Source organism: Salvelinus fontinalis, chromosome 21 (genome assembly GCF_029448725.1).
Source record: "Salvelinus fontinalis isolate EN_2023a chromosome 21, ASM2944872v1, whole genome shotgun sequence".
NCBI lineage: Eukaryota > Metazoa > Chordata > Actinopteri > Salmoniformes > Salmonidae > Salvelinus > Salvelinus fontinalis.
The window spans coordinates 26,794,576-26,821,706 of record NC_074685.1 but is presented as its reverse complement, the minus strand read 5'-3'; the positions used below and the strand labels follow the sequence as shown (position 1 = coordinate 26,821,706).

The 27,131-nt window shown below is 45.4% G+C and overlaps 1 protein-coding gene across 1 annotated transcript in view; it reads right to left on the bottom strand.

Moving 5' to 3' along the window:
* Positions 1-27,131, bottom strand: part of si:ch211-127i16.2 (probable flavin-containing monoamine oxidase A) — a 46,033-nt gene that overhangs the window by 4,270 nt on the left and 14,632 nt on the right. The window contains 5 exon segments of the mRNA XM_055874011.1: positions 4,638-4,692; positions 4,695-4,749; positions 7,196-7,284; positions 14,940-15,100; positions 16,599-16,695. Of these exon segments, the coding sequence (XP_055729986.1) occupies positions 4,638-4,692; positions 4,695-4,749; positions 7,196-7,284; positions 14,940-15,100; positions 16,599-16,695 (457 nt within the window).

The window sequence follows — 27,131 nt, the reverse complement described above, 5'->3', positions numbered from 1 at the left end:
GGACCTCAGACTGGGGTGAAGGTTGACCTTCCAACAGGACAACAACCCTAAGCACACAGCCAAGACAACGCATGTGTGGCTTTGGTACAAGTCTCTAAATGTCCTTGATTGGCCCAGTAAGAGCCCGGACTTGAACCCGAACGAACATCTCTGGAGAGACCTGAAAATAGGTTCGCAGTGACGGTCCCCATCCAACCTGACAGAGCTTGAGAGGATCCGCAGAGAAGAATGGGAGAAACTCCCCAAATACAGTTGTGTCAAGCTTGTAGCGTCATACCCAAGAAGACTCAAGGCCGTAATCGCTGCGAAAGGTGCTTCAACAAAGTACTAAGTAACGGGTCAGAATACTTATGTAAATGTGATTTTACAGTTTGACATTTTTTATGAATTTGCAAACATTTCTAAAAACCTATTTTTGCTACGTCATTATTGGTTTTGTGTGTATATTGATAAGGGGAAAATAAAGATAAGGCTGTAGCGTAACAAAATGTGGACAAAGTCAAGGAGTCTGAAAACTTTCTGAATGGACTTTATGCAAATGGGATACTGTAGTATTTAATATAGTTAAAAAAGTGTTGTGCTTTTCAGACTGTAGTATTTAGTGTTGTATACTACAACATTCTATAATAAGTACTACACACGATCAAGGGATACTACAGTGTGTAGTATAATATTCTACAGTATACTACAGTTTACTATAGAATTCTAAAGTAAATACTGTAGTATTCTAGAGTAAACTGAAGTCTTTTTTCAGTTGTCCTGAGTGCACACCTCTGCCAGGACCTAGGATCAAGAGAGACAATGAAGTGTTTTAGTACTATATCTCTTGACACAATGATGAAAATAATCATGGCCTCTAAACCTTCAAGCTGCATACTGGACCCTAAACCTTCAAGCTGCATACTGGACCCAACTAAACTACTGAAAGAGCTGCTTCCTGTGCTCGGCCCTCCTATGTTGAACATAATAAACGGCTCTCTATCCACCGGATGTGTACCAAACTCACTAAGTGTGGCAGTAATAAAGCCTCTCTTGAAAAAGCCAAACCATGACCCAGAAAATATAAAAAACTATCGGCCTATATCGAATCTTCCATTCCTCTCAAAAAGTTTTGCAAAAGCTGTTGTGCAGCAACTCACTGCCTTCCTGAAGACAAACAATGTATACGAAATGCTTCAGTCTGGTTTTAGACCCTATCATAGCACTGAGACTGCACTTGTGAAGGTGGTAAATTACCTTTTAATGGCGTCAGACCGAGTCTCTGCATCTGTCCTCGTGCTCCTAGACCTTAGTGCTGCTTTTGATACCTTCGATCACCACATTCTTTTGGAGAGATTGGAAACCAAAATTGGTCTACACGGACAAGTTCTGGCCTGGTTTAGATCTTATCTGTCGGAAAGATATCAGTTTGTCTCTGTGAATGGTTTGTCCTCTGACAAATCAACTGTACATTTCGGTGTTCCTCAAGGTTCCGTATTGGGACCACTATTGTTTTCACTATATATTTTACCTCTTGGGGATGTCATTCGAAAACATAATGTTAACTTTCACTGCTATGCGGATGACACACAGCTGTACATTTCTTTTTCTTTTTTTTTCTTTTTTTTTTTTTTATCCCATTTTCTCCCCAATTTTCGTGGTATCCAATCGCTAGTAATTACTACCTTGTCTCATCGCTACAACTCCCGTACGGGCTCGGGAGAGACGAAGGTCGAAAGCCATGCGTCCTCCGAAGCACAACCCAACCAGCCGTACTGCTTCTTAACACAGCGCGCCTCCAACCCGGAAGCCAGCCGCACCAATGTGTCGGAGGAAACACCGTGTACCTGGCCCCCTTGGCTGGCGCGCACTGCGCCCGGCCCGCCACAGGAGTCGCTGGAGCGCGATGAGACAAGGATATCCCTACCGGCCAAACCCTCCCTACCCCGGACGACGCTATGCCAATTGTGCGTCGCCCCACGGACCTCCCGGTCGCGGCCGGCTGCGACAGAGCCTGGGCGCGAACCCAGAGACTCTGGTGGCGCAGTTAGCACTGCGATGCAGTGCCCTAGACCACTGCGCCACCCGGGAGGCCCTCACAGCTGTACATTTCAATGAAACACGGTGAAGCCCCAAAATTGCCCTCGCTAGAAGCCTGTGTTTCAGACATAAGGAAGTGGATGGCTGCAAACTTTCTACTTTTAAACTCGGGACAAAACAGAGATGCTTGTTCTAGGTCCCAAGAAACAAAGAGATCTTCTGTTGAATCTGACAATTAATCTTGATGGTTGTAAAGTCGTCTCAAATAAAACTGTGAAGGACCTCGGCGTTACTCTGGACCCTGATCTCTCTTTTGACGAACATATCAAGACTGTTTCAAGGACAGCTTTTTTCCATCTACGTAACACTGCAAAATTCAGAAACTTTCTGTCTAAAAATGATGCAGAAAAATGAATCCATGCTTTTGTTACTTCTAGGTTAGACTACTGCAATGCTCTACTTTCCGGCTACCCGGATAAAGCAATAAATAAACTTCAGTTCGTGCTAAATACGGCTGCTAGAATTATGACTAGAACCAAAAAATGTGATCATATTACTCCAGTGGTAGCCTCTCTACACTGGCATCCTGTTAAGGCAAGGGCTGATTTCAAGGTTTTACTGCTAACCTACAAAGCATTACATGGGCTTGCTCCTACCTATCTTTCCGATTTGGTCCTGCCGTACATACCTACACGTACGCTACGGTCATAAGACGCAGGCCTCCTAATTGTCCCTAGAATTTCTAAGCAAACAGCTGGAGGCAGGGCTTTTTCCTATAGAGCTCCATTTTTATGGAATGGTCTGCCTACCCATGTGAGAGACGCAGACTCGGTCTCAACTTAAGTCTTTACTGAAGACTCATCTCTTCAATGGGTCATATAATTGAGTGTAGTCTGGCACAGGAGTGTGAAGGTGAACGGAAAGGCTCTGGAGCAACGAACCGCCCTTGCTGTCTCTGCCTAGCCGGTTCCCCTCTCTCCACTGGGATTCTCTGCCTCTAACCCTATTACAGGGGCTGAGTCACTGGCTTACTGGTGGTCTTTCATGCCATCCCTAGGAGGGGTGCGTCACTTGAGTGGGTTGAGTCACTGACGTGGTCTTCCTGTCTGGGTTGGCGCCCCCCCTTGGGTTGTGCCGTGGCGGAGATCTTTGTGGGCTATACTCGGCCTTGTCTCAGGATGGTAAGTTGGTGGTTGAAGATATCCCTCTAGTGGTGCGGGGGCTGTGCTTTGGCAAAGTGGGTGGGGTTATATCCTTCCTGTTTGGCCCTGTCTGGGGGTATCATCGGATGGGGCCACAGTGTCTCCTGACCCCTCCTGTCTCAGCCTCCAGTATTTATGCTGCAGTAGTTTGTTGGTCGGGGGGGCTAGGGTCAGTTTGTTATATCTGGAGTACTTCTCCTGTCTTATCCGGTGTCCTGTGTGAATTTAAGTATGCTCTCTCTAATTCTTTCTTTCTCTGTTTCTTTCTGTCTCTCGGAGGACCTGAGCCCTAGGACCATGCCTCAGGACTACCTGGCATGATGACTCCTTGCTGTCCCCAGTCCACCTGGCCGTGCTGCTGCTCCAGTTTCAACTGTTTTGCCTGTGGCTATGGAACCCTTACCTGTTCACCGGACCTGCTACCTGTCCCAGACCTGCTGTTTTCAACTCTCCAGAGACAGCAGGAGCGATAGAGATACTCTTAATGATCGGCTATGAAAAGCCAACTGACATTTACTCCTGAGGTGCTGACTTGCTGCACCTTCGACAACCACTGTGATTATTATTATTTGACCATGCTGGTCATTTATGAACATTTGAACATCTTGGCCATGTTCTGTTATAATCTCTACCCGGCACAGCCAGAAGAGGACTGGCCACCCCTCATAGCCTGGTTCCTCTCTAGGTTTCTTCCTAGGTTTTGGCCTTTCTAGGGAGTTTTTCCTAGCCACCGTGCTTCTACACCTGCATTGCTTGCTGTTTGGGGTTTTAGGCTTGGTTTCTGTACAGCACTTTGAGATATCAGCTGATGTAAGAAGGGATTTATAAATACATTTGATTTGATGTGTGCTCTTTCTCTCTACATCTATCTTTCCCTCTCTCTCCATCCCTCTTCCACTATCTCCCTAACTCTTTCCCCCTCTCTTCCCCTCTTTCCGTCCTTTTCTCTCTCCATCTCTCTTGTCCATGGATGAGCATCCGTTCGGCTGTGTGCGTCCCCTAACAGGCCATTGCAAATTCATTATGTGGCAATCTTCCCAAGAAAGCGATGTCCCCTCCGACCCCACATCCATTTTCCTTGGGCCTCGACGAATGTCTCATAGTGAAGAAGTAATCACTCATATTGTTCTCCTTTATGTTAGTTCAGGTAGTTTCTCAGGGGTTAGCTGGTGCTGGTTCGGGTTTGTTATGGGCCCATACGGTGGTTACAGAGGCTGATTGTGTGTGAGGGTGTTATGGTGGAAGGAAAGGGCATAGACCAGATGTGGGTGGTGAAGGAGCGGGGTATAATAGCGGTCATTGGTAAATATAGACAGGGTAGATATGTCAGTGGCGTTACGTGCAGGTAGGATATTGCCGATGAAGAGGAGGGATGGAGAGGACTAGAGGGGAGGTTTAGAACAGTAGCAGCTTAGCAGGGTTTATTTCCTGCCACAGGGCGTGCAGAGGCTGGGGTGGTAATATGTCAGCAGCCCGGTGCCATGACATTAACAGGACAACCCCCGCTGTACTCTTCCAAGGCCTAGTCCTGACAACACAGAGCAGAGCACATCTGGAACACACAGTCCTGACAACACAGAGCAGAGCACATCTGGATCACACATCTAGAACATACAGTACAGTCCTAGAGACAACAACACAACACATCTCTATTTACTACAACAACAGAAGCAGACACACAAACACAGGCTTCTCTATTCACTATATACAGCACAACAGTTTTTATGTTAATGTGTTTAATGTGTTTGCATGTTGAAATTAATCAATTACTGAAAACCAGAGATAAGATAACGAGGTTTGTGCTTTTCTCTGTAAGATTACACTGCTTTTTCTCTGTAAGATTCTGCTGCTTTTCTCTGTAAAATGATGGTGCTTTTCAACTGTAACATTATGTCTCAACGCACCACACCTCTTCTAGGTTACCAATGTATGTCATATTCCCCAGTACTTCATTTGTAAATCGGGAGGTCCCAGAACCCATAGTGAGCGTGAGAGGGGGGTTATCTGGAGTAAACTGCCAAGTAGCCTACTATCTATGGGGGTGAAACGGACAGCTGATTAATTCAAAGCAATTTAGACGTCACTGCAGAACAGCCGCCATGCGTAGGCTATACTCTATAGTATGCCCACGTACTCGAGTAAAGCTATGGTGCTTACACAAGTCAGCCACATTTTCAAGACATTAATGTACAGCAACATACATCAGAACACCTGCCATATGCACATATGCACACATACTCAGCTGTAGGGCTTACAAGACTTGAATTTCATATCATTTTCCAGACATCAATGTAGCAGTAGAACAAATATCACAATATCTGAATAGAACTTCAAATAAAATAAATCAATGTAGATGACAGCAGAACACACATAGATTGGGGAGAACAAGTATTTGATACACTGCCGATTTTGCAGGTTTTCCTACTTACAAAGCATGTAGAGGTCTGTAATTTTTTTATCATAGGTACACTTCAACTGTGAAAGACGGAATCTAAAACAAAAATCCAGAAAATCACATTGTATGATTTTTAAGTAATCAATTTGCATGTATGGGAATATATAGGCCTCCTGCCTATGTGACAATATCCATATTCATTTCACAGTACAGAATAAGTTTGTAAAGGAAAAAGATGTTCCTACCTTAGTTTTCAAAACCTCCCACAATGACTCTCCCCATGTCAAGTCCATTTAACTCCTAACAGTCGATTTCCCCCATTAGCGGGCCTGTCGTTGTACAGCCCAGCTTTGAATTTTGCATGAGTGGAGGTGCCGGTGGTGATTTGTTTTATTTGTCTTTCCCACGTTTCAAATTCAGTAGTGAGATGACTAGCCTAGCTACGTGACATGATTACGTAGGGACCTCTTCACTAGCTGACCATCACTACCAAGACAAGACCTGTGCCAGTATCAGTTACTTACCCCACCGGCCCTCCCCATAAACTCTATGTCTACAAATAAGAGAGCAGGTCTGGAATCATTGTGGCAGGATAGGATGATTACACAGAAGGATTCCCACGCTTTTACATGATGGTCTTTCTGGGGGGCGGGAGAAATAACAAGGAGGCAACTTGATTTAATGCTGATCGCTTTTATTAGAATGTCTACAGTGCAAACAGTGAAATAATTCATAAATCTTGCTGCAAAGAATATACTGGATCCGGGACAAATAGGTGCCGGAACGAACTAAGTCAAATCTGAGAGGTGCCGGATCCTTTTCCAGCAGGATCCGGCTCAAATTAAGCACTAATAGTCCCACTGTGTTGTGTGTGAATCCACATGTCCACTCACTTCCTCTATCAGTCTTCACTGTATCTCCTACTTGTTGATATCCGTCTCTCTATATTGTTTCTCCCTCCAGAGTCTCGTAACTAGTCAAGCAGGGAAAATCATCAACCCCCATGCCCTCCCTAGCCCTGGATTCCTCGGAGGCAATTCTTCCTCGCCACTCAAAGCTTAAGCGCATGAAACGCCGCCCAGGGAGCAGAATGCTAACATATTGCAACAGACAACATCTGTCAGGCCAATGTGCTCGTTTGTCAATCTTGGTAGTGTGTTGTGTCACGGCGACAAGCGATCTGTGTGTTTTCTACTTCCCTACAAGACTGACTAGTCCCAGGGGAGCGATTGACCCTTGCCCTTCATGCTGCTCAAATGTTCTTGCTGGAGAGACATTATGAGAAAACCCAGTGTGCAGTTGTTGAAGCAGTTACTAGCCCGGGACCATGATAGCAGACGGAACAGCGGGTTTAGTGGAGAGGCTCCAGTCTACTGCTCATCCAACACAGTCCCAAGGTTTCCCAGTGTCTTTAAACCAAAGCTCTTTCTGACTATATACAGAATATTATACTAGGCATATTATTAAATACGAAGAGGTTAAAGGGGTTATGCAGCCACTAAGACCCAACGTTCAAGTGACTGTCCTATTCAGGCTTGACATTCTATGACATTTATATCTAGACCAATTAGACACTTACTTTCTCCTCATAGTGGATGTAGCTAGCAGCCTCCTCTCCCAGGTATTTCACCAGGCTGAGAATGGAAGCATCCCTCCTCTCGCTCAGCTGAACAGGAGAAATTAGAGTCTTAATCCTGAAGCTTTGAATTCACATTCTCTCATCATGCACAGAAATAAGCTTGGCCTGTTAAACTATGAATGCAGTTCCAAGAAGCCAGTTCAAGCTGAGGTCCACTGGTGGACTATCGATGTGAATACCTCACGTCTCTGGTTGAGTTATAGTTGGAGAGATGGGGTGTGGAGACCAGAGGGCCAGGCCACAAGTCCACGTTCAACACAGCGCAGAGGGACAAATGTTGCCAGATTATAGTATTCCTGTAAAACTCAATTTTATGACATACAGTATAACGTATCATTATATAGGTTTAAACTGAGGGTTACTTCAGACAGTTAACATGTCTCCTCTGCTTCTTAACCCTGATTCATGTTTTTTATGACCATACACTTTAGGAGCAACAGGTCATAAATAGGTCAGTGTCCATAATGAATTAACTAGTCTTTTACTACGGTAGGAATGTTTACGTTCTAAGAAATTAAAGATCAAGGCTCAAGTCCAACATTTCCATGTTGAAATCTTAGCGTCTTCAACGCATGCCTTGGAGCTCCAGTATCAAACGTAACATCACTACTAGGAAGCCCTGATCTGTTTCACCTGTTTACGTGCTGCTGTGCGTTTTGTTGCAAACCTTACTTTGCTACCTGCCAACTTTACGGTTTTACTTTTTAATTACCGTTTATATTTTTAGTTTTTCCTTCACTCAACTTTTTTCATTCAACTTTTTCACTCCGGATGCTTTATCTGGACGTGGTTTGTCAGGACCTCCACCAGCCGAAGCTAAGTAGTAACATTAACATGATGCCTTCTAATTGCAGTCGCTGTACTCATAATATACAGGAGAACGATCGCCTTACGTCGAGGATAGCTGTGCTGCAAGCCCAGCTTCAGACGCAATCGTTACGCAAGGGTAATTTAAGTGTAGGAAAGGATGAAACAGCATCTGTGCCACCAATAAGTACAGATAGTAGTATAAATCCCCTCGCACAGTCCCCGCATCCGGACAATTTTCTCATGGCTTCTGGAAGGAAATGCTGTAGGAATGCTCAACCGGTGTCGCTCATTCAGCCAACAGAAACTTTCAACCGGTTCTCCCCATTAAGCAGCAAGTCGGAGTCAGAGGCCGAGCCTTCTCTGGTCTCTACTCCTCCCGTTACGGGGTCTGAGACGCCGAAGCCTCCCACCATGAGCTCTGACAAATTGAAAACCCTAGTCATTGGCGACTCCATTACCCGCAGTATCAGACTTAAAACGAATCATGCAGCGATCATACACTGTTTGCCAGGGGGCAGGGCTACTGACGTTAAGGCTAATCTGAAGATGGTGCTGGCTAAAGCTAAAACTGGCGAGTGTAGAGAGTATAGGGATATTGTTATCCACGTCGGCACCAACAATGTTAGGATGAAACAGTCAGAGGTCACCAAGCACAACATAGCTTCAGCGTGTAAATCAGCTAGAAAGATGTGTCGGCATCGAGTAATTGTCTCTGGACCCTTCCCAGTTTGTGGCACTCACCCACAAACAGGACCAAGCCTGGCCTGTTGAGGAGTGACAGACTCCATCCTAGCTGGAGGGGTGCACTCATCTTATCTACGAACATAGACAGGGCTCTCACTCCCCTAGCTCCACAATGAGATAGGGTGCAGGCCAGGCAGCAGGCTGCTAGTCAGCCTGCCAGCTTAGTGAAGTCTGCCACTAGCCCAGTCAGTGTAGTCATCTCAGCTATCCCATTGAGACCGTGTCTGTGCCTCGACCTAGGTTGGGCAAAACTAAACTTGGCAGTGTTCGCCTTAGCAATCTCACTGGAATAAAGACCTCCTCCATTCCTGCCATTATTGAAAGAGATTGTGATACCTCACATCTCAAAATAGGGCTACTTAATGTTAGATCCCTCACTTCCAAGGCAGTTATAGTCAATTAACTAATCACTGATCATAATCTTGATGTGATTGGCCTGACTGAAACATGCCTTAAGCTTGATGAATTGACTGTGTTAAATGAGGCCTCACCTCCTGGTTACACTAGTGACCATATCCCACACGCATGCCGCAAAGGCAGAGGTGTTGCTAACATTTACGATAGTAAATTTAAAGTTGAGCTTCTAGTCATGAAATCTATGCAGCCTACTCAATCACTTTTCATAGCTGCTGTTTACAGGCCTCCTGGGCCATATACAGCGTTCCTCACTGAGTTCCCTGAATTCCTATCGGACCTTGTAGTCATGGAAGATAATATTCACATTTTTGGTGACTTTAATATTCACATGGAAAAGTTCACAGACCCACTCCAAAAGGCTTTCAGAGCCATCATCGACTCAGTGGGTTTTGTCCAACATGTCTCCGGACCTACTCACTGCCACAGTCATACTCTGGACCTAGTTTTGTCCCGTGGAATAAATGTTGTGGATCTTAATGTTTTTAGTCTGTCACGCCCTGGCCTTAGTATTCTTTGTTTTCTTTATTATTTTAGTTAGGTCAGGGTGTGACATGGGGAATGTTTGTGTTTTGTCGGTTTTGGGTGGTTTATGGTAAAGGGGGTGTTGGGTGTAGTGTATGGGTTTGTGTTGAGTGAATGTGTCTAGCTTTGTCTATGGTTGAGTGTAGGTTCTAGGAAAGTCTATGGTTGCCTGAATTGGGTCTCAATTAGAGACAGCTGGTTATTGTTGTCTCTGATTGGGAGCCATATTTAAGGCAACCATAGGCTTTAGCTGTTTGTGGGGAATTGTCTATGTCGAAGTGTTTTGTGTCAGCACTCTGATGGTTGTATAGCTTCACGGTCGTCTGTTCTGTTTGTTGTTTTGTTTTTTTCCTTCTTTAAAATAAAAGAAGATGTACTTTCCACGCGCTGCGCCTTGGTCCTCTCTCTGTCCCGTTGACGATCGAGACAGAGAGAGGACCAAGGCGCAGCGCGTGGAAAGTACATCTTCTTTTATTTTAAAGAAGGAAAAAAACAAAACAACAAACGACCGTGAAGCTATACAAACATCAGTGCTGACACAAAACACTTCGACAAAGACAATTCCCCACAAACAGCTAAAGCCTATGGTTGCCTTAAATATGGCTCCCAATCAGAGACAACAATAACCAGCTGTCTCTAATTGAGACCCAATTCAGGCAACCATAGACTTTCCTAGAACCTACACTCAACCATAGACACAGCTAGACACATTCACTCAACACAAACCCATACACTACACCCAACACCCCCTTTACCATATAACCACCCAAAACCGACAAAACACAAACATTCCCCATGTCACACCCTGATCTAACTAAAATAATAAAGAAAACAAAGAATACTAAGGCCAGGGCGTGACATCCTCATAATCCTGGACTATCGAACCCACATTTTTTATGTTTGCAATCACAACAAAGAATCTGCTCAGACCCCAACCAAGGATCATCAAAAGTCGTGCAATAAATTCTTGGACAACCAAAAGATGCCTAGATGCCCTTACAGACTCCCTCCGCCTACCACGGGACATCAGAGGACAAAAATCAGTTTACCACCTAACTGAAGAACTCAATTTAACCTTGCGCAATACCCTAGATGCAGTCGCACCCCTAAAAACTAAAATCATTCGTCATAAGAAACTAGCTCCCTGGTATACTGAAAATACCCGAGCTCTGAAGCAAGCTTCCAGAAAATTGGGACGGAAATGGCGGCACACCAAACTGGAAGTCTTCTGACTAGCTTGGAAATACAGTACCGTGCAGTATCGAAGAGCCCTCACTGCTGCTCGATCATGCTATTTTTCCAACTTATTTGAGGAAAAAAGGAACAATCCCAAATGTACTTTTGATACTGTCGCAAAGCTAACTAAATAGCAGCATTCCCTAAGAGAGGATGGCTTTCACTTCAGCAGTGATAAATTCATGAACTTCTTTGAGGAAAAGATCATGATCATTAGAAAGCAAATTATGGACTCTTTAAATCTGCATATTCCTCCAAAGCTCAGTTGTCCTGAGTCTGCACAACTCTGCCAGGACCTAGGATCAAGGGAGACTGAAGTTTTTAGTACTATATCTCTTGACACATTGATGAAAATAATCATGGCCTTTAAACCTTCAAGCTACATACTGGACCCTATTCCAACTAACCTACTGAAAGAACTGCTTCCTGTGCTTGGCCCTCCTATGTTGAACATAATAAACGGCTCTCTATCCACCAGATGTGTACCAAACTCACTAAAAGTGGCAGTAATAAAGCCTCTCTTGAAAAAGCCAAACCTTGACCCAGAAAATATAAAAAACTATCGGCCTATATTGAATCTCTCATTCCTCTCCCACAACCCACTGCCTTTCTGAAGACAAACAATGTATACGAATCGCTTCAGTCTGGTTTTAGACCCCATCATAGCACTGAGACTGCACTTGTGAAGGTGGCAAATAACCTTTTAATGGTGTCAGACCGAGGCTCTGCATCTGTCCTCATGCTCCTAGACCTTAGTGCTGCCTTTGATACCATCGATCACCACATTATTTTGGAGAGATTGGAAACCCAAATTTGTCTACACGGACAAGTTCTGGCCTGGTTTAGATCTTATCTGTCGGAAAGATATCAGTTTGTCTCTGTGGATGGTTTGTCCTCTGACAAATCAGCTGTAAATTTCAGTGTTCCTCAAGGCTCTGTTTTAGGACCACTATTGTTTTCACTATATACTTTACCTCTTGGTGATGTCATTCGGAAACATAATGTTAACTTTCACTGCTATGCGGATGACACACAGCTGTACATTTTGATGAAACATGGTGAAGCCCCAACACATAAGGAAGTAGAGGGTGGCAAATGTTCTACTTTTAAAAAGACATAAGGAAGTAGAGGGTGGCAAATGTTCTACTTTTAAAATAGAGATGCTTGTTCTAGGTCCCAAGAAACAAAGAGATCTTCTGTTGAATCTGACAACTAATCTTGATGGTTGTACAGTCATCTCAAATCAAACTGTGAAGTACCTCGGCGTTACTCTGGACCCTGATCTCTCTTTTGACGAACATATCAAGACTGTTTCAAGGACAGCTTTTTTCTATCTACGTAACATTGCAAAAATCAGAAACGTTATGTCCAAAAATGATGCAGAAAAAGTAATCCATTCCTTTGTCACCTCTATGTTAGAGTACTGTATTGCTCTACTTTCCGGCAACCCGGAAAAAGCACTAAATAAACTTCAGTTAGTGCTAAATACGGCTGTTAGAATCTGGACTAGATCCCCCAAAAATTATCATATTACTCCAGTGCTAGCCTCTCTACACTGACTTCCTGTTAAGGCAAGGGCTGATTTCAAGGTTTTACTGCTAACCTACAAAGCATTACATGGGCTTGCTCCTACCTATCTTTCCGATTTGGTCCTGCTGTACATACCTACACGTACGCTACGGTCACAAGACGCAGGCCTCCTTACTGTCCCTAGAATTTCTAAGAAAATAGCTGGAGGCAGGGCTTTCTCCAATAGAGCTCCATTTTTATGGAATGGTCTGCCTATCCATGTGAGAGACGCAGACTCGGTCTCAACCTTTAAGTATTTATTGAAGACTCATCTCTTCAGTAGGTCCAATGATTGAGTGTAGTCTGGACCAGGAGTGTGAAGGTGAACGGAAAGGCTCTGGAGCAACGAACCGCCCTTGCTGTCTCTGCCTGGCCGGTACCCTCTCTCCACTGGGATTCTCTGCCTCTAACCCTATTACAGGGGCTGAGTCAATGGCTTACTGGTGCTCTTCCATGCCGTCCCTAGGAGGGGTGCGTCACTTGAGTGGGTTGAGTCACTGACGTGATCTTCCTGTCTGGGTTGGCGCCCCCCCTTGTTTTGTGACGTTGCAGAGATCTTTGTGGGCTATTCTCAGCCTTGTCTCAGGATGGTGAGTTGGTGGTTGAAGATATCCCTCTAGTGGTGTGGGGGCTGTGCTTTGGCAAAATGGGTGGGGTTATATCCTGCCTGTTTGGCCATGTCCGGGGGTATCGTCGGATGTGGCCACAGTGTCTCCCGACCCCTCCTGTCTCAGCCTCCAGTATTTATGCTGCAGTAGTTTATGTGTCAGGGGGCTAGGGTCAGTCTGTTAAATTTGGATTATTTCTCCTGTCTTATCCGGTGTCCTGTGTGAATTTAAGTATTCTCTCTCTCTCTCGCTCTCTCTGTGTGTGTGTGTGAGGAGCTGAGCCCTAGGACCATGCCTCAGGACTACCTGGCCTGATGACTCCTTGCTGTCCCCAGTCCACCTGGCCGTGCTGCTGCTCCAGTTTCAACTGTTCTGCCTGCGGCTATGGAACCCTGACCTGTTCACCGGACGTGCTACCTGTCCCAGACCTGCTGTTTTCAACTCTCCAGAGACAGCAGGAGCGGTAGAGATACTCTGAATGATCGACTATGAAAAGCCAACTGGCATTTACTCCTGGTTCCTCTCTAGGTTTCTTCCTAGGTTCTGGCCTTTCTAGGGAGTTTTCCTAGCCACCATGCTTCTGAATTGCTTGCTGTTTGGGGTTTTAGGCTGGGTTTCTGTACAGCGCTTTGGGTTTCTGTACAGCACTTTGTGACATCAGCTAATGTAAGAAGGGCTTTACAAATACATTTAATTTATCAGATTTTCAGTTGAGAAAACATGATTAACGACATGGGAACCTATTTTTTCTTGGACTGATTCTATTTGATTCGTAGAATCCCACTGATATGCAGTTTCGTTTATTCATCTGCTTATAATCACAGATGGACTGGCGTGCAATCTGGTTTGTATTTTTTCTTTTCATAATACGTCTTTGAAAGAATACCAATTTGAGTGTTTTGTGTGCTCTTTTGTTTTAGGGCTCATGGACGACACAACAAGAAATAGTTTGAGCCTTGCCATTTGATAGTTCACTTGAGAGCAGAGATGCAGCCAGGTGTACCACTTCAAATATCAAGGCTGAAAATAGGTAGCAGCTTGTATTTAGCCAAAAAGTTGAAGTGAACACTTCAACACTACTGACATTTTTTTAATGGATATGGAGCCACTCATGTTGGCCCATATACTGTAAAAGGGTGACAACACCATTTACCACACTCTGCCAGTAAGCACCCTTCCCAATACCCTTCAGCCAAATGATACCCATTTACACCTTCTCTATCTCCCCACGTTCTTTCTCTCTTTCCCTCTCCACATGTCTCTCACCTGCTGCCATATGAAGCTGATAACACAGGACTGTGTGAAAGGGATCACTTTATCTGTATATCTGCGTTTTCTATCACAAACAGTGTGAAAATAGCTCTCTCACACACATTTACCAGTGGAGTGGAACTGTTTTTTCGCTCATTCTCGATCATCTATCTGGTATGTATTTGGTGACAGGCAGTCTACAGTAAGGTGTTGTGTGTCCCTGTTTTGCTCTGTACTGTATCTCTGTAGCTGTAGGTGGTGTTATGTCACGAGCCGGATGTTTAATAAAATAATGAAGCCGTCGGGTAATGATCCAATAGATGCCTCTGGTTTCAACCAGGGTGAAAACATGGGCCTTGTTTGCTAGGTTATTCACAGTTCAACAATATCTGTCTTTAATAACATGATCTACGCTTCATAGAAACTCTGACCCCCGGGGCCGTGTTCAGGGAGAGTGTACTCCACATATTGTCTATGCTGTCTTCCCTGTGTCTCCGTCATATGCCTCGTATCACTCCATCCATCCTCTCTGGAGCTCCAATCGTAGGCCTGCACGCCAGAGATGAAGCCCACGAGAGCAGCACTCCCACTGGGACTGGTGCCGTTGAAGGTGACGCTCAAGGGACACTCCGCAGAGGGTCGTGCCACTATCTCTCCCGAGAAACCCTTCTCACACCAGAACGCCTGCAGCAGAGAGAGAAGAGGAGAGAGAGGGAATGACAGCTGGATGAGCTAGATGAACTTACCACACACAGATCGCCCCCGATGCACTAGCTTAATAGTACACTTGAGGTCTGCGGTTTCCAAAATTAGTGGATTGTAAATGTGTTATGCTTGTTGGGATGAACTTCCATCTATTCAGAAGAGATTGTGCTGTTTTAACTGACTGTGTAAAAGCACACTAATGTTCATGGCAAAGTTCACACTTTATTACATCTTAGAGCAAAACACAACAAAAATGTAACAGATGCAGCACATCACTGAATCTAATATTCAAAATTCAAGTCAAGTCAATCTCTATCCTTACTTTGGATGTTCCAATTTTGTCAGAGTGTTTAACCTTCAGTGTGGTTATTTTTCCACATTTATTGTGTTACAGCATGAATTTAAAATTATTCAAATGAAGATTTTCTTTTACACTGGCTTAAACACTATAACCCACAATGTGAAAGTTTAATTATGTTTTTCAAAATTGTTATACAGCACAGGACAAATCCTAGAGGAAAAGTTGGTTCAGTCTGCTTTCCAACAGAGGCTGGGAGATACATTCACCTTTCAGTAAGACAATAACCTAAAACACAAGGCCAAATATACATTGGAGTTTCTTACAAGACGACATAGAATTTTCCTGAGTGGCCTAGTTACAGTTTTGTCTCAAATTGGCCTGAAAATCTATGGCAAGACTTGAAAATGGCTGTCTAGCAATGATCAACAAAAAACCTGACAGAGCTTGAAGAATTTTTTTAAGAATACATTTTCACATTACAAAGAATTTTGTGTAGATCGTTGACAAAGAGTGACAATTAAATCCATTTTAATCTCACTTTGAAAAACAACAAAATGTGGAAAAAGTAAAGGAATGTGAATACTTTCTGAAGGCACTGTAAAATGCATACTGACAATATAGTTATGTGCTGACCTTATTGTTGATATTCCCTCTATGTTTACAGGTGCCCAAGAGATCCCACTGTGTATATTATTATTATATTATACAATGGGTGGTTCTAATCCTGAATGCTGATTGGTTAAAAGCGCATTCCATCTGGTGTCTATCCCACAAGTCATAACCTGCTAAATCTATTATGTTAAAATGCCTATTTACACAGTTCCATCTGATTGTGCAATCTACTGTCTTATCATTCCAGCCAGGCAATTTATAAACTTGATCTAGACATTATCTCACATTTATTTTAGACTAACATTTCGTTTTTAACAAATCATGTTCATATACAGTACAGACTGAGAATATATTTTGAACATTATATGAGAAAAGTGTTAGTGTTATTATCAATGTGTGTCAAGTCTCTTATGAGCCAAAGGTGTTAATAAATTGTGTGTGTGTGTGTGTGTGTGTGTGTGTGTGTGTGTGTGTGTGTGTGTGTGTGTGTGTGTGTGTGTGTGTGTGTGTGTGTGTGTGTGTGTGTGTGTGTGTGTGTGTGTGTGTGTGTGTGTGTTACAGTCATCACTGGTAGGTGATGACGAACTTCATCAAGTGCCCAACAGGCATGTTCTGAGTGAGGTGTTCTCTCTAAATGGGTAGAGTTGGTTGGTAGTGGATCTTAGCTGGGGAGAAGAAGAAATATATGAAGATTGGGTTCTCAGGAGAAAGGTGATGACTTGTCACTATGCTATAATGGACGTCAGAGGGGAGAGAAAATATGCTGAATCAAGAGGTTGTGCCTCTCTGGGTTTTGGAAATCCTAATTCCGGTGGACAACATAGAAACAGTGGAGATAAATGGACAATGGGACCAGCGAGAGAGAATAACAGAGTGACTGAAAATAGAGGTGTAGAGAATTAAGGGACAAAGTTAGAGCGAGCAATACAAAAGGAAAAGAGAATAAGAGAGTGAGAGCGAGAGGAGGAGAGGAATAGATAACACGCATCACTTTGGTTAACCCCGGTATTGATCAGAATGGGCTTTAGTTTTTGAATCATTGACCAGCACTCAGGTAAATTGGATACAATACCCCAGTGACTGCCTGCATGGCTATCTCAGAAATGGCCCTGCACAGAAAATCCCTGCGATTAAACACTACTGGGCTGTCAGTTTGCCTTAAAACTGTGGTCGCAGTAACCAGTGACGTTATTTAAACTTCAAGATCCAACTTGTAGTGTTCCTTTGTAAAGACAGATTGAATAACTTCATCAGTATTGTACTGTCAAGGAATATTGAATGTCTCTCACACACTGAGCTCTCACACACTGAGGAGAAGGCCTTCAACATTGTCTGCGGAGTCACAAAAGCTTGTGTAAGATGGGGACTACTGTTCTAGAGCTGTCAATGTCTGTCAGAAACTATAAATGAAGGCCCTTTCTGCTAACAAAACGAAATAATAAAACACAATATTGAAAAGTGGGTTACACCTTCTCTGACATGAAAATGACAACAAGGAAATCCATATTTTGGTAACATTTTATTACATTACAGCCACATTTTGTTACATAACATTCTACATACCCCATTATGACAATTCAGGGGGAAAAAAAGTTTTTGACATTTTTACAAATGATTATACATTACCGTTCAAAAGTTTGGGGTCCTTGTTTTTGAAAGAAAAGCAAATTTTTTGTACATTTAACATCAAATTGATCAGAAATACAGTGTAGACATTTTTAATGTTGTAAATTACTATTGCAGCTGGAACCTGTGTAAGGCCTGGGTGTCGGAGTGGAAGTCAAGCGCAGGCAACAGCAGGTGCAATAACCAAATGTTCTTTAATGAACATGCAGAAAACTAAGCCACCCAACTAACACACTGGGTGACCACTTAAACAACCCCAGACACGGGGAATACAAAACAGTACAGCAAACACGATGCACGGAACAAACACCACCACTTACAAACAAACAATCCCGCACAAAGAAACCTGTATGCCGGCTGATTAAATAAGCCCAACTAATTAACCCTCATACAAAACAGGTGCGCCCAATAAACACATAGGGAGGGGGAGAAAAGGATCAGTGGCAGCTAATAGGCCGGTGACGACGACCGCCGAACGCCACCCGAACGGGAAGGAGAGCCTGCCTCGGTCGAAGTCGTGACAGTACCCCCCCTCTGACGCGCGGCTCCCGCAGCGCGCCGACACCGGCCTCGAGGTCGACCCGGAGGACGAGGTGCAGGGCGATCCGGATGGAGGCGATGGAAATCCCTCAACATAGACGGATCCAAAATGTCCCCCACCGGTACCCAGCACCTCTCCTCCGGACCGTACCCCTCCCAGTCCACGAGGTACTGCAGGCCCCTCACCCGGCGTCTCGAGTCCAGAATGGCCCGTATCGTGTACGCCGGGGACCCCTCGATGTCCAGAGGGGGAGGAGGGACCTCCGGTACCTCACCGTCCTGCAGGGGACCAGCTACCACCGGCCTGAGGAGAGACACATGAAACGAGGGGTTAATACGATAATAGGAAGGGAGTTGTAATCGATAACACACCTCGTTTATTCTCCTCAGGACTTTGAAGGGCCCTACACACTGCGGACCCAGCTTCCGGCAGGGCAAGCGGAGGGGCAGGTTTCGGGTCGAGAGCCAGACCCTGTCCCCCGGTACAAACACGGGGGCCTCACTGCGGTGGCGGTCAGCACTCCTCTTCTGCCGTCCACTAGCTTGTTGGAGTGATTCCTGGACGGCTCTCCATGTCTCCTTGGAGCGCTGCACCCATTCCTCCACCGCAGGAGCCTCGGTCTGGCTCGGATGCCATGGTGCCAGGACCGGCTGGTACCCCAATACACACTGAAAGGGGGACATGTTAGTAGAGGAGTGGCGTAGTGAGTTCTGGGCCATTTCGGCCCAGGGAATGTATCTCGCCCACTCCCCTGGCCGGTCCTGACAATACGACCGCAGAAACCTACCCACCTCCTGGTTCACTCTCTCCACCTGCCCATTACTCTCAGGGTGATAACCGGAGGTAAGGCTGACCGAGACCCCCAACCGCTCCATAAACGCCCTCCATACTCGGGACGTGAATTGGGGACCCCGATCAGAAACAATGTCCTCCGGCACCCCGTAGTGCCGGAAGACGTGGGTGAATAATGCCTCCGCAGTCTGTAGGGCTGTAGGCATACCGGGCAACGGGAGGAGACGACAGGACTTCGAGAACCGATCCACAATCACCAGTACCGTAGTGTTCCCCTGAGACAGGGGAAGATCGGTCAGAAAATCTACGGACAGGTGCGACCAAGGCCGTTGTGGAACGGGGAGGGGTTGTAACTTCCCTCTAGGAAGGTGCCTAGGAGCCTTACTCTGGGCGCATACCGAACAGGAGGAAACATAAACCCTAACGTCTCTTGCCAAGGTAGGCCACCAATACCTTCCCCGAAGGCTCCCCACTGTCCTCTTCACCCCAGGGTGACCCGAGGAGGGTAGAACATGAGCCCACCGAATCAATTTGTCCCGGACACCAAGCGGCACGTACTTCCGCCCCACCGGACACTGAGGAGGAGCGGGTTCCGCCCGTAACGCCCGCTCGATGTCCGAGTCCACTTCCCACACCACTGGTGCTATCAGCCTAGAGGCGGGAAGGATGGGAGTGGGTTCGGTGGGCCGATCGTCCGAGTCGTAAAAACGGGACAGTGCATCCGCCTTTACGTTCTGGGAGCCCGGTCTATACGTTAAGGTAAACTGGAATCGGGTAAAGAACATGGCCCACCTTGCTTGACGTGGATTCAGTCTCCTGGCTGCCCGAATATACTCCAGATTCTGGTGGTCGGTCCAGATGAGAAAAGGGTGCTTAGCCCCCTCAAGCCAGTGTCTCCACACCTTCAGGGCACTGACCACTGCTAACAACTCCCGGTCCCCCACATCATAGTTACGCTCCGCTGGGCTGAGCTTCTTCGAGAAGAAAGCACAGGGGTGGAGTTTTGGTGGCGTACCAGAGCGCTGTGATAGCACGGCACCTACCCCAGCCTCGGACGCGTCCACCTCCACTATGAATGCTAGAGAGGGATCCGGATGTGCCAACACGGGCGCATCCGTGAACAGCGCCTTCAACCTGTTGAAAGCTCTGTCCGCTTTTGCTGACCACTGCAAACGCACCGGACCCCCCTTAAGCAGTGAGGTAATAGGAGCTGCCACCTGGCCAAAACCCCGGATAAACCTCCGGTAGTAGTTGGCAAAACCCAAAAACCGCTGCACTTCTTTTACCGTGGTCGGAGTCGGCCAATTACGCACGGCCTTAATGCGGTCACTCCCTACCACCACGCCCGAGGCGGAAATGCGATAACCCAGAAAAGAGACGGCTCGTTTGGAGAACACACACTTCTCAGCCTTGACATATAGGTCATGCTCCAGTAGTCTACCAAGCACCTTGCGTACCAGAGACACATGCGCGGCGTAAGTGGCTGAGTAGATCAGAATGTCATCGATATAAACAACCACTCCCTGCCCGTGCAGGTCCCTGAGAATATCGTCTACAAAGGATTGGAAAACGGCTGGAGCATTCTTTAACCCATACGGCATGACGCAGTACTCATAATGGCCCGATGTGGTACTAAATGCGGTTTTCCACTCGTCTCCCTTCCGAATACGCACCAGATTATACGCGCTCCTGAGATCCAATTTTGTGAAGAACTGCGCTCCGTGAAATGATTCCATTGCCGTAGCAATGAGAGGTAGTGGGTAACTAAACCCCACTGTGATGGCATTTAGACCTCTATAATCAATACACGGACGCAAACCTCCCTCCTTTTTCTTCACAAAAAAGAAACTCGAGGAGGCGGGTGAGATGGAGGACCGAATGTACCCCTGTCCCAGAGACTCAGTGACATATGTCTCCATAGCCACCGTCTCCTCTTGGGATAATGGGTACACGTGACTCTTGGGAAGCGCAGCGTCTACCTGGAGATCTATCGCACAATCCCTTCCCGGTCGATAAGGTGGTAATTTAGTCGCTTTCCTTTTACTGAAAGCGATTGCCAAATCGGCATACTCGGGGGGAATGCGCACCGTGGAACCCTGGTCTGGACTCTCCACCGACGTGGCACCGATGGAAACTCCCAAACACCTTCCAGAACACTCCTTTGACCACCCCTGGAGAACCCCCTGTTTCCACGAAATTTTAGGATTGTGCCGGGCCAGCCAGGGAATCCCTAGTACCACCGGAAACGCAGGCGAATCAATAATATAAAAGCTAATACGCTCCTTATGATTCCCCTGCGTCACCATGTCCAGGGGAACCGTGGTCTCCCTGACCACCCCTGACCCTAATGGCCGGCTATCTAGGGAGTGCACGGGAAAGGGAGAATCTATCGGCACAAGCGGGACCCGTAACCTAAAAGCGAGTCCGCGATCCATAAAGTTCCCAGCTGCGCCTGAATCGACTAGCGCCCTATGCTGGGAAGAAGGGAAAAATTTAAGGAAAAAAATCAAGACAAACATGTGACTAACAGGGGGTTCTGGGTGAGTTTGGTGCGGACTCACCTGGGGTGATCGAGAAGTGTTCCGCCTGCCATCTCGACTCCCAGACGGACCCCCCCAGCACCGATCGGCCGTGTGTCCTCTCCGACCACAGCTGGTGCAGGGAGAGCCTCCTCCTCCGGTACCCCTCTGCCCAGCCCCTCCCACCTCCATCGGAATAGGAGCGGAGGGGCTGGGTGGTGGAACGTACAGGACCCTCTCAGAACGCCCGCGGGCAGCCAGCAGATTGTCCAGACGGATAGACATGTCAATCAGCTCATCCAGGGAAAGAGCGGTGTCCCGACATGCTAGCTCCCTGCGGACGTCCTCCCGGAGACTACACCGGTAGTGATCAATAAGGGCCCTGTCGTTCCACCCAGATCCTGCAGCCAGGGTCCGGAACTCCAGCGCGTAATCCTGGGCGCTCCTCTTCTCCTGCCTAAGGTGGAACAGTCGTTCTCCCGCCGCTCGGCCCTCTGGAGGATGGTCAAATACGGCCCGAAAACGGCGGGTGAACTCTGGGTAGTGCTCCTTCGCTGAGTCTGGGCCATTCCAGACTGCGTTCGCCCACTCCAGAGCACGACCCGTGAGGCAGGAGACGAGGACACTCACCCTCTCCGCTCCCGAGGGAGTGGGTCTTACGGTGGCAAGGTACAGCTCCAGTTGGAGTAGGAACCCCTGGCACCCCGCCGCCGATCCATCATAATCCCTCGGGAGTGTCAGATGGAGAGCGCTGGAGCCGAGGGATGGAGAGTCCTGGGCTGGAGGAGCCGAAGGTGGAGAGAGGAAACCACTCCTCTCCCATCGATCCATACGTTCCATTATTGACTCCATCGCTGATCCAATACGGTGGATAACCGTGGTGTGATGGAACACCTGTTCCTCCATTGATGGGAGAGGGTTGGCCGCTGCTCCTGCTGACTCCATATTTCTTTTTGGGTGCGGGATTCTGTAAGGCCTGGGTGTCGGAGTGGAAGTCAAGCGCAGGCAACAGCAGGTGCAATAACCAAATGTTCTTTAATGAACATGCAGAAAACTAAGCCACCCAACTAACACACTGGGTGACCACTTAAACAACCCCAGACACGGGGAATACAAAACAGTACAGCAAACACGATGCACGGAACAAACACCACCACTTACAAACAAACAATCCCGCACAAAGAAACCTGTATGCCGGCTGATTAAATAAGCCCAACTAATTAACCCTCATACAAAACAGGTGCGCCCAATAAACACATAGGGAGGGGGAGAAAAGGATCAGTGGCAGCTAATAGGCCGGTGACGACGACCGCCGAACGCCACCCGAACGGGAAGGAGAGCCTGCCTCGGTCGAAGTCGTGACAACCTGAATCTTTTTTTATGGAATATCACAGAGGCCCATTATCAGCAACCATCACTCCTGTGTTCCAATGGCACGTTGTGTTAGCTAATGCAAGTTTATCATTTTAAAAGGCTAATTGATCATTAGAAAACCCGTTTGCAATTATGTTAGCACAGCTGAAAACTGTTGTCCTGATTAAAGAAGCAATACAACTGGCTTTCTTTAGACTAGTTGAGTATCTGTAGCATCAGCATTTCTGGGTTCAATTACAGGCTCAAAATCGCCCGAAACAAAGAACTTTCTTCTGAAACTCGTCAGTCTATTCTTGTTCTGAGAAATGAAGTCTATTCCATGCGTGAAATTAGCAATAAATGTAAGATCTCGTACAACACTGTGTACTACTTCCTTCACAGAACAGTGCAAACTGTCTCTAACCAGAATAGAAAGAGGAGTGGGAGGCCCCGGCGCACAGCTGAGCAAGAGGACAAGTACATCAGAGTATCTAGTTTGAGAAACAGACGCCTCACAAGTCCTCAACTGACAGCTTTATTAAATAGTACCCGCAAAACACCAGTCTCAACGTCAACAGTGAAGAGGCGACTCCGGGATGCTGGCCATCACCAACTCCTAAGACACCCTGACGTCATCAGATACGCGACACCGGGACAACTTCAATGGGCTCTATTCATATCGTATCTAACATAGTTTGTTTGTACAGTAAAATGTTTGTACAATTAATATATATACTTAATTCAATCATGAAGACCTCATTCTATCTTAGACTTCTCACAAGGGGCACCATAATGTTGTGTCTGTCACGGCCGTCGTAGGGAGGAGACCAAGGCGCAGCGTGGTATACGTACATTCTCTTTATTATAAGAATGAACACTGAACAAAACTAACAAAACTAACCGTGAAGCTATACAAAGAGTGCTGAACAGGCAACTACACATAGACAAGAACCCACAAAACCAAAAGGGCAAATGGCTACCTAAATATGATCCCCAATCAGAGACAACGATAAACAGCTGCCTCTGATTGGGAACCAATTCAGGCCACCATAGACCTACATATACCTAGACATACCAAAAACCCTAGACAATACAAAAACAAGCATACCCACCCTCGTCACACCCTGACCTAACCAAAATAATAAAGAAAACATAGATAACTAAGTTCAGGGCGTGACAGTGTCTGTGACTATCATTAAATGTGAAGACTGTTATTATCTCTGTGTGATTAAACTAGTCACGTAAACTTTAAATAACTAGGAAGTCGGGTCACCACGGGAAAATGTTTATACAGTCTCTATTTCCCGAATCAACTCTTCAGATATTTTCATATGTTATCGATTAGTCTTCTATTAATGTATCATTACTACCTCATCAGTTCTCATACTGAACGTCGCAAACCCTTGGATATCTGCACAAACCTAACCTAACCTAACCTCTGCACTAGCCTAAATGATGAATCAGCAACATACAAATTGGCTTAATTATTTATTTACTAACTAACTAAATAATCACAGAAATACATAACAAACAAACAGTAGATATTGGTTACTAACACAATGCATTGATAAGTCCCTAGTGGGCTAAACCGGTATGATGGCTTAGTAGAAAAAGGAAAGGGGGTGTGGGATGCTCAAGAGCGGGAAACTCATAGCTGAGAACAACACTCATAGAAATTGCTAATACTTTACATGAATGACCCCTCCATCAAAAATAAATAGCAATTTACATATTTACGAGTGCATGTCTTGTTGTCTCTCCCTGTGGTCGCCGGTCCGTCTGCTGGAGAGTCAATCGACAGAAAGTCTCTGATTGTGTTCATAATGGATACGTCAGGCATACAGATGGTTGTTGCGTAGAATAGATGCTTCCGTGGTTCTCGATATTCTCCTACTACACTTACGTAATTTCCAGCTGCAGACTAGTAATTATACGTCTAGGGTTTGCTCTTATTCTGTAGTGATCGATAGTCTCAGAGTTTAACCATTTCAAGCCGTGTAGCCAAAACTACAGCTGTCTGGTCTCCGTGGCCTATAGAGTTGTAGTTCTTAACCATGTCAACATGTAGTGTCAGCTCCATATTTTCTGGTCTAATGGCCTAAAGAATTGTAGCCATTCCAACGTGGGGACTCCGTCCCGGCGTTCTCTGACTTAATGTACATTTTGTTGGAAGTGGTTTTATACTCCGTGGAAAAAGGCGGTCCATGACGCCAACGTAATGTCTATGCTCACGTGGGCGTGGCCAATGATTTGGTTAACTTAATATGAAAACCCATATTTTCTCATTTAGAAGGTTAACATCACATTAAATCTTTTCACAAATAGTTTCATGTTTAATCACATACGTTTCACAATATTTAGATGTAAACCTGACAGCTGGATAATGTACACTTTAAGAGATACAGTTATATGTGTTTCCTGTCCTTCATGATCACCAAATGAAACACACTTGTCATGACTGCCCCTTAAGTGTCCACAGCCCCCTCCCACATTCTCAAAAATATAAATATTTTTAATTATTCAAACTTTTGATGTCCAAGTGTCTCTCTGTGTTCCACAGTTTATATTCCAATCTCGACCACTACAGAGAATAGGGGCAGCGTATTGTATGACCCACCATAAAACATCCGACTTCCCGCTCTACAGAGCAGACTCACTGTAACCTGATCCTTCAGATCGTCACAGGAGAGTTATGACACAACTGTACAAGTTGTTCAGGCTCTGGTCTTGTCCCATCTTGATTACTGTCCAGTAATACGGTCAAGTGCAGCAAAGAAACACCTAGCAAAGCTGCAACTGGCTCAAAACAGAGCAACATGCCTATAACTGCACATACAGTATTTCCTGGTTGAGTGTTGACGAGAGATTAAATGCTTCTCTTCTAGTTTTTATGAGAAATAATAATACCATGAAAATTCCAGATTGTCTGGATAATGAGATGTTCGACAAGCATGTGTCCACATACTTTTGGTCATGTAGTGTATATCTATGTCCCAAATGGCACCCTATTCTATATTTAGTGCACTACTTTTGACCAGAGCTCATAGGGCCCACTATATAGCTAATAGGATGCCCTTTAGGATGTAGACTATGAATAAAATTGTCATTCAATATAGAATGGTTATTAATGCTTTTCCATGTCATAGTCTACAGAGACATGTCAATGTGTGAAGCCAAACACACACTATGAATACAGTTTCCATTGAAATTCAGCGTTAGTGAACGTGTGACATTATCTAAATGTCTACTTTTTTTCTAAACTCTACTTTTTGAACTAGCTGATTAACTTATTCAACAAGGTTATTCCAAAGGTATTGTATTCATGATGCATTTATGTATTTATGACTCACAAGTCCATGCTTCATTGGCAGATGGTGTAAAGACTGATAACTGGGGATGAATGTACCTTTGTAGACCCATGGTAATAACAATGATTTCATTAGTAAAGTGAGAATGGGCACAGAATGGGCTGATTACACATGCTATATACTGGCACAATTGCTTTCGATCATTCATTCGTCTCCTGATTCATTCATTCCCTGATGGCTACCTCATTGAAATTGAATTCTCTTTTTAAATTCTCTATTCAGTATTCTACTTGTCTCAGGAACACAGATACACTGTTGTGATCTGGTCAATTGTTATGGTGTGAAAATGACAGTGCTGTGTAGTAAGACAAAAGCAAAATGATTAGTTAGTTATTATCCCCACTGCAATATAGTATTGTAAACACAATGAACCCACTTCTTATACTCAATTACATTCACAACCACGTCCATTGCCACAGACCAACCAACAATCCAATGTCACTCAGAGGGTAGAGGATTAAGCATCAGGGACAGGAAATGGGTCCAGTGTTTACAATAGAGTATTGCAGTGCGGCTTTATAGGTCAAGTCTGGGCCTGTGATCATGTGACTGCAGGTTTACATCTACAATCAGGTATTGGAGGTGCTTTAGTCTTGGTCTTCTTACACAGCACTGTAATGTTCAAACCATTGCTGGCACACCAGAGACCTGGAGAGGAGAGTGGACGACAGGCTTTAGTTCCAATCAGACACTTAAAGGCATGATTTAACTAATCATCTTGCCATCTAAACTCAAGGGCGGACACTATAAAATAGGACAATAAAGAGTTTGATTAGTTCAACCGGGTATTTTAATGCCTGGCCGGGGGAGACGACTGCAGGAGCTATGAGCTACTGTACAGTCGTGCCCAAAAGTTTTGAGAATGACACAAGTATAATTACAAGCATTTCATAAGTGTCAAA